This window comes from Ipomoea triloba, chromosome 5 (assembly GCF_003576645.1).
Source record: "Ipomoea triloba cultivar NCNSP0323 chromosome 5, ASM357664v1".
NCBI lineage: Eukaryota > Viridiplantae > Streptophyta > Magnoliopsida > Solanales > Convolvulaceae > Ipomoea > Ipomoea triloba.
In genome coordinates, this window is record NC_044920.1 from 28,196,246 (window position 1) to 28,204,867 (window position 8,622).

At 32.7% G+C, this 8,622-nt stretch overlaps 1 protein-coding gene across 1 annotated transcript; it reads right to left on the reverse strand.

Moving 5' to 3' along the window:
* Positions 1 to 6,716: 6,716 nt before the first annotated feature.
* Positions 6,717 to 7,626, reverse strand: LOC116020051 (putative gamma-glutamylcyclotransferase At3g02910). The gene has a single exon (XM_031260509.1). The coding sequence runs from the start codon at positions 7,486 to 7,488 to the stop codon at positions 6,970 to 6,972; it is 519 nt and encodes a 172-aa protein (XP_031116369.1). The 5' UTR covers positions 7,489 to 7,626; the 3' UTR covers positions 6,717 to 6,969.
* Between the last annotated feature and the right edge of the window lie 996 nt (positions 7,627 to 8,622).

Below are 8,622 nucleotides of genomic sequence, written 5' to 3' on the forward strand. Positions count from 1 at the left end.
TATTCTATTTTCAACTAATGATTTTAAAAAAGTAAAATTAAACCATCCCTCATCAAATTACTATATTTGTGTGGTTTTACATATCATATTTAAAAAGTTATTCAGAGTCTTAATAAATTTTTGATAAATTATATCATGAATCAAGGTCCATGTTGCATGATAAACTAAATACATAAAACTAATACTATAAGTATATAAAAAAATTTAGATACATAAAAATAATTCTATTTGTGCAAAAAAGAATGGCACTGTAGCAGTATTTTTATATACTTACAATAGTAAATTTATATATACTGTAATTACAGTAATTTATATCTCTAAAATAATGGCTTTATGTACTTGTAAATTAAAAAAAAATGAAAAGAAATAAAAGATCTCAATTAATTTTTATAATGATATAATTTTTATATATTAATTTTATTTTTTGAAGGTATATATTAATTTTATTTATTAAAACAAAAAGAAAAAAAACGGAGGTAAAATTTGTGAATTAGTAAATCCGATTCATGATATAATTACAGTAATTTTTTTTTCTCTTCGCTTATTTTAGTTGATTAATACACCAAATCTCATGGGATTTCACTCTTTACCCATTCAATAAAACCTTATCTGCATGCTAAAAATTTTATTTTTAAACCCCGAGTATTTAACGGAGAGATTTTCGTTACACTTCGCCTATTTTGGATGATCTTTATCTTATAAGAATTTTAGACAAAATTCTATTCTATTGTTTTAAAGGACAAATATAATTATATTAGTTATGCTGACAATGTAATAAAGTAATAAATTGCATTGGTTAACCGAATATATAGGTCAAATTGGAATTTGTCAAAGCAAATAAAACCAAGAAATTAAATATAATATGGTTTTCAATGAATTATGGTTTAAGTAAAATGTCATTATCTACTTAAACGTGCTGTTGAGTCTTTAAGTATTTCTGACCACATTTATGTTCATTAGACTTATAATTTTAAACTTTAGAAAATCGGCGGAGGTCTTTCTCTCCGCCCGTTTGACAGTCCGGAGTCCACCCACGTTCGCTGGCCTAGGGGGAATCGTCACTTGCGGGAATTGAACCCAGGTTCTCCCGGAATTCCTCCCCACAAAGAGAGCTCACTTGCCACTTGAGCTATCCCGTTGGGTTAAAATGGGCGGATATATGCATGTGAACTTTATCATCATTTCACACGTAAGAAATGATTAAAGAGTTTAAGTTGGCATTATTAGCTAATCTAAAACCAGAATGGAGTATCTTAGTTGTCTCTTTGTTTTGCCAATACGAAGGACATAATTCAATTTTTTTTAAATGCCTAAAAGCCCCCTCAGTTGTATAAAATAGAACAAGATTTTTTATGTTTGCATAAAGGCCATGATATAACCTTCATTTCCCCGAAGGGACATCCTAGTTGTCAAACTAATTATTACACTAGTTGTAATTGAATTATAACGGTTAAATATAATATGGGAGGTAACAATTGCAAATTAATTAGTTGAAACGAGGTCGACTATCTAAAGACAAGTTGACAAGTCTACTTGAAGAGTGCGCGCTAGAGGATGTTATTAGGAATTGAAGGCTTTGGTGGAATGGTTGGTCCACGTGAAACCTGTATTGTGAGAGTAGAGTAGAGGGATTATATTGTTATTTAATTTGAGTATACATTAATATACATGTACGGCTTGAGGGTCTTTGATCAACCCTAGAGTGTTTAACATATTTTGATAGATAATGCATTAGTAGCGTAGAATCATCAGATCAGTGTGTTGATCGAGTAACTAAAGTTGTTTAACATCCTCTGAGAACAAAATAGAGCTGCGTACGCACTTAGCATGTTAAGCACCACCCTGACGACGAGTTGGAAAATGCTTTCATCCTGTCCTCCGAAATGTGAGGAGATTTATGCAAATGATCTTGTGCACGCTACGCGAGTCCGTAGAGTTAGAGAAACCAACTACTTGGTCTCATCCCGGGTACCCCTCCTTGTATGATCAAGAAAAAAAGTTGTGTTCGGTGTCCATAACATTTTAATTATAAAAAGCAAAGTAGAAAAAGAAAAAAGAAAGAAAGAAAGCTTTATATACAATGAAAGAGTGATGACAAATAAGAATGGAGTTTATATTATAGTATATATTTGGAAAGCAAATTATATTCCTTTTAGGTAGTAGGTCTTAATCTGATCAATTTTATTATCATATATATTCCACTATTCCCATTAGATGAAAAAACATAAAAAATAAAAAATAAAAACAACAAACGATTCCGAGACACAAATACGTGGGATCATCTTGATCAAATTAATGATTATTTTCTCAGGTTTGAATTCCTAATTAGTGACTTGGTACCTGCCACAAAAGATTGAGACGTTATAATGGTTAGCATTTAAATATTATATTCCACCCCATTATTTATCTGGATTAGCTGTAACTAGCTAGCTGTCTGGGAGGTAGATTATTGGAAGGACAGAAGTATTGTTATGGTTTATTAAGAAAATGTATAATATAATTAATATTCATCCATGAAATGTTCTGTCATGATTTAATAAAAGTAGAACATTCTTGTAGGTGGACTTCCATACTGTATTAAATTGTAGAGTTATTATCAAGTTCAGTAATTTTTAAAAGTTATAAGTTTAATTATTACTAACTGTCTCTTGGTTGAGTTGATCTATAGAACAAAATTTTTTTATTAATGTAATTTATTTCTCTTCTATGAGGTGCGATCATTTATGTTAGGTATATAAGATGACATTCAAAATTTACAAATTTACCATAAAGTTAATTGTAGAGAAACATATGGGATTATATGATAGAAGACTAAATTTGGTAAAATAATAACAGCTAAGTCCAAAATGTAATAAAATTATCTCTTTAAATAAATCCAGAAAAACCCACTAAATTTTTTTTTTATATATCTAATCATATCAGATTATATATGATATTCTTTTTTATATTGTATAATTCTGTTTTCCCCTTTTAAATACTCCAAACAATGAGTACAATAACTCAATTACAATATTACAAATTAATTATGGTAACATAACCATTCTAAATGAGTTGTCACATGATCGAACTCGGTGGTGGGGCATTGATTCATTGAAAAAAAAAAGATTGAAAAATTATAGAATATATATAAATAGTAAAGAATCATGAGTATTTAAAAAAGAATATTACAGTAACATAATAACACAACTCAATCTCTTTCTCTCAATGTATTAACTACACATACATCATAACAAATAATAAGAGAAATGCTCGGCCCGCATGGGCTGTTCAGTTGGTCACAAGTGTGAAGTTTGAGAACAATGACCCGTGTTGAGTCTCACCGGGGGCTCTTTGTGCTCAGTGATCTACATCCTCTTACAATCATTATTCCATAGACCATGGTTTACACATTTGTGTGAACCATAAATAAAAAGTACATTATTAATATACATAAAGTACATTATTTGAAAGTACATGATTTTTTTATATATCATCAAATAATTTATATTCATCAGTACACAATAATGTACTTTATTTAGTATATTAAAATTGTATATTATTGCATTCATAGTTCACACAATAATTTGTCATCCTCCTTGATGCTCTGTTGAGTCGGGATGTGAGGGGCCTTAGGATTTGAAATTCAACATTTTGGGAACAACACAAATAATAAGAGAAGGGTCACACTTGTATGAGACCGTCTCACGGATCCTTATTCGTGAGACGTGTCGGGTCGGGTCAATGCACCATGCAAATGTCACACTTATATGTGCAAATGTCATACTTATATGCTCAAATATAACACTAATCAAGAATACAATTTTTGTTACTTATTAGAGAAAAAGTAATACATTTTTCATAATAAGTAATGTTGACAAGTGTCCCTCACTTATAAGGGCAAATATAATACTTTTGTGGAAAAATGTAATAATTTTAAATCGAAATGTAAAAGTATTGTAGTTTCCCTTAAAAGTATTGCATTTACCCTTATAAGTAACAAAAATTTTATTCCTGATTAGTATTACATTTGAGCATATAAGTATGACATTTGTGCATATAAGTGTTACATTTGCATCTTGACCCGACCCGACCCGACTCATAGTAAGACGGCCTCACACAAGTTTTTGCCATAAGAGAAATACTTCATAAATTTGGTCAATGGACTTAATTGTTGGCGAAATGAATTGAATGATGGTAGAATATAATCCTTTGCACCAAGGTTAGTTATGGAATTTTGAATTATTATTATTCACAATTGGACAATCATTTTGGCCTTGTGTTTAAATATATATAGAGATCATTATTGATGTATGTTATTACAGCATAATAACCTGAGGCTGGAGAAGCTGGAAAGAGTTGTCAACACACCTAATATGAGCTATCTTATAATCATATCATATATAGGGATCATTATTGGCGTAAAACTTTTTTTTTTTTTTTTGGGGCTTTGAAACGGTTAAATAGATAAAGTATGATATTATACACGTGTTATAGAGTTAAAAAAAAATAAATCATATTTATGTATTTTGTGATAAATTTTAATTAATTCATTTTTTTTTACATTTGATAATTCTGTACACAATATCAGAGTATAACGCTAACCCCGATGGGAAAGTCCACATGACAATTTCTTTTCAAATTTTACTTTATTTTTGCGTCATTTGACTTGTAACTTGCAATCTTGCAAACAAGTACGAAAATTGCAGCTTTTGTACTTTTTTTTTTTTTTTTTTTTTTTTTTAAATTATTATTACTGTTAAAAAGTGAGTTGGAATTATAGAGATTTAAAATTGGGATCCATTTTTTAAAGTGAGTTGGAATTGTATGAATATAGAAAAAATAGTAAAAGAATTACAAATTTAAGGATCTAGAAGTATGACTTATTTTTGAAAATGAGATAAATTTACATGATAAGAATAGTCTAATTTTAAACTTGATAGAGTTTTGTCCAAATTCTCTTAAATTGGCGATTTCGCATAAAATTCAAAAGTTTAATACAATTGTGTTATTTGTCACAAAATTGAACAAAAATTTGCCACATTTTTATGATAAAAATTGATAGAAATAGGAGAAGAATACACATGGTAGACCATAAAAATCATCTTGAAGTCTGAGTACATTTACTAACTGGATTTTTAAAAAAAAATAAAAAATAAAAATGGAGGAATGGAGAATTGAAAAAAGAAAAAAGAAAAACAGATAATAATACATTTATTTTGTTATTTATTCATATAAGTAAATACGGAGTATAAAACAAAATACAATGCGTTCCAAAAATGAATTAATTTCATTTTTAGTAACTTGTGTAGTGGTAATTTAAGCATAGTCCACAACTTTCAAATTTAGCAAATTCAATCCATTTACTTTTAAAATTATTTGATATTTATTCATAAGTTCGTACAAGATCCTTGCTTTATGGGCATTACACAAACTCAACCATAAAACATTTTAGACATTTTGAATTTAATATATCGTGATGTTTTAAAGCACAAGATTAAATGAGTAAAAATAAAAAATCTTCAAACTATTTTGAAATTGCAACTGCTTGAAAAAACCAAAACATTTTCAAAAAGTTTACCATAAACTTTAATATAATATTCTTATCCCCCACCCCTCCCCCACTTTAATATAATCTAATATAAATGGTTGTTGAACAAAAATATTAACTATTTCTAGCTAGTTACAATTGTTCTAATGCAAAAAAACTTTGTGCTAGTCATGATAAATTTGAGGCAATTCAATGACAAATATTATAGTTATTTGTCGATAGATCCAAACTTCATCTATAAATATTTTCTTAGTTTAAACAAGCTTATTTTGATGCACCTAGTTGGCACGCACGGTGGTCGCACGCCCATTAAGAACATTTGTACATTTAATCATTTTTTAGTTAAAGATCCCTCAGCCCTGCTCATTGCTACAAATTCAACTACCATAACTTATAAAGAGTTAATTATCGTTTTGGTCCCTCAACTATAGCGGAAGTACCAAATTGGTCATCGACTTTCATTTTTGTCCGATTAAATCTTCAAGTATTGAATTTTTGACCGATGTGGTCCTCCGTCTGTTGGGGTGTTAAGTGACCGTCAACTTCTGTTGGGGGTGTTAAGTGACCGTCAACTTCGAGGGCATAAAAGTCATCTCAGTCTCCACTTTGAGGGCATTAGAGTCCTTTTATACTTTCTCGCTTTTCTTCCCTTCACCAGCGTAAACAATCGAAGTAAACCTAATTCTCCCAAATTCGCTAAACCTAATTAACTTCGCAACCTAATTCCGACGACAATCTGTGAAAGCTGGATTGATGACATCAAGCAGCACAAGTAAGTCTATTTCTTCCAAAAGTTTAAATTATATATATACCTAGTTGGCACGCACGACGGTCGCACGCCCGCTAGGAACATGTGTACATTTAACCATTTTTAGTTAAAGATCTATGCCTGGAGTTCTCTATATTATTGCATAACACAAAAAGGTTTTCTAGGTTTTCTAGTCGCTCCTCATGGAACAATATTTACTCTCACTACTACATTTATAAGGTTTTAATTTGGAATGAGGATTGAGACAATTATATAGGAAGTGGGAAAAAATATTTTGCAATTTTTTTTGAAAAAATATTTTGCATTTTAATAAAAATGTATTACACAACTCATATGGTGTCACGTCTCAACGTTTTCACATAAAACCTATTCAAAGTCAAATAAAGTTACTAAATTATACATATCAATGAAATTGAATCATTGAATTATAAAGTGTTATGGATTCTTCAAATAAGTAAATATGCTATTACACAAAATAGTTGGTTGCTAGCATTCATAGTTACTTTCTCAACCTACTGAAGCATAAAGAGTCAACAGTTGCTTCACCGAGCCTCGAACCCACATCCGGGAGTGTAAACAGTTACAAATGAGGATTGATATTGATTGAATACTCTGTGTACATTGTTCATACAGTAGTCATATCAAATGGAAATGAGAGAATTGAAAAAGTGTTTTATTCAACACCAGAAATGAAAAGCTCGAGATCTTTCAGAAAATTGAAATCCTGAGGTCTCTCTTCCTTTATTTGGTACTTGCTCGACATTTCCGTCGTGAAATCTCCGATCCCGACTCCTCCGCACCTCTTCCACAGCTCCTCGCCGAAGCTCCTGTGCGCAAAGTACGCCTCCGCCGCCACCGTGCCCTCGGGGCCACCGCCGTCGCCGGCCGTGAGTTTCAGCGGGAGCCTCTCGTAATGGCCAGCCTCGACCCCTTCCAGGTCGTCCATGGGGACGATGCCGCTATCCGTCACCGCGTAGAGCTCGCCCTTGATCCGGACGCCCGATCCGGGAAGATTTATCAGGTACGGGATCCCGTAGGGTCCGCAGACGAGCGGGTAGGCGTCGACGGTGGTGTACTCGCCGCGGAACGTGACGTCGCCGGATCGGATTAGGTTCGCCATTATAGCGTGGTTTGGGAAGCCGCGCTTGAGCGTTCCGTACGTGAAGATGAGGTATGAGGTTTGCATTGCCATTCACGCTCTGATCCTCTTTACTCGCCATACAACTGGAAGATAAGATCTCTGAAATACAATAGCAGAAGCTATAAACCAGATTTTGGATGGGCCTACCTTCTTCTTTATTCGATTTGTATTTTATGGCTATTTGGGCTGTTTCAGTATCCAATGTGTGCCGGGTTTAGGTTGGGCTAAAGTTTATGTCTAGAAAGCATAAAAACAAAACCCTAGCGCACTGCTCATTCTCTATATAACGATCAAATCCATTGGGCTGCGCAGTGAGCAGTATTGTTGACTCGAAAATGGAACTATGCAGAGATCCTGCAGCCACACTCACCTCCCAATCTCCCATGGAAATCTTTTCTCCTTGTGGCCACACTCGCCCAGGTATTGAATTCTGCTGGCTTATGCTACAGTCAAACTATCATTTTCGTCACTTCATCATCATATAATGATAGGAAACCATGAAGTGTTTATGTTTGTTGAAGATCTGCTAGAAAAAGGGAAATAGAGATTGATGCTATTTAAATATCTAGTGTCATTGTTGTTCTTTGTTATGATTTATGCCGTCAATGTCCTCATGTTTTTGGGATACGCTCTTTAACCAGAACTGCTTAAAGTTCATGCTATACTGAAGATGTGCATATTTTACTAGGTTGGACTAAGGTTCTTGGTTCGAGGGGTATTATATGCAATGTAAATTAATATATTTCATCACTGCGGGAGCTAAATGCAACCTTTAAATTTCTTGGATGCTTTGTTGAAAAGCCATTTCATTTGTTCCTGCTGTGTTTGAGAGGAGTTTATTGATTCTATTCTGTCCAACTGAAAATGAGAATGATGTTTCTTTTAGAAATTGAAACCAGAAAATGTTTCTAACAACTTTTAAGTCCTTTGGGAAATGCAAAGGAAATGATCAAGAATGACTTCAAGTTAAAGGAATCTTGTGGTTATTAGTAGTCTCAAAACTGTTGTGGACGCCACTATTCATAGAGGAAATGATTTAGAAATGATTTTGGTATTATTATTTTCCTTTAAGGTTGAAGCCACATGTCAAGTAGAGGGAATTAGGTCATTGTTGATTTGTTGGGAATTTGCTTTGCAGTTAGTTTGATGGGGAGGGGGAGAGGGGGGGGGGGGGGGGGGGGGGAA

Bases quoted from the DNA above. Each gene is read 5' to 3' on its own strand.
- LOC116020051 (XM_031260509.1), bottom strand. From the start codon at position 7,488: ATGGCAATGCAAACCTCATACCTCATCTTCACGTACGGAACGCTCAAG.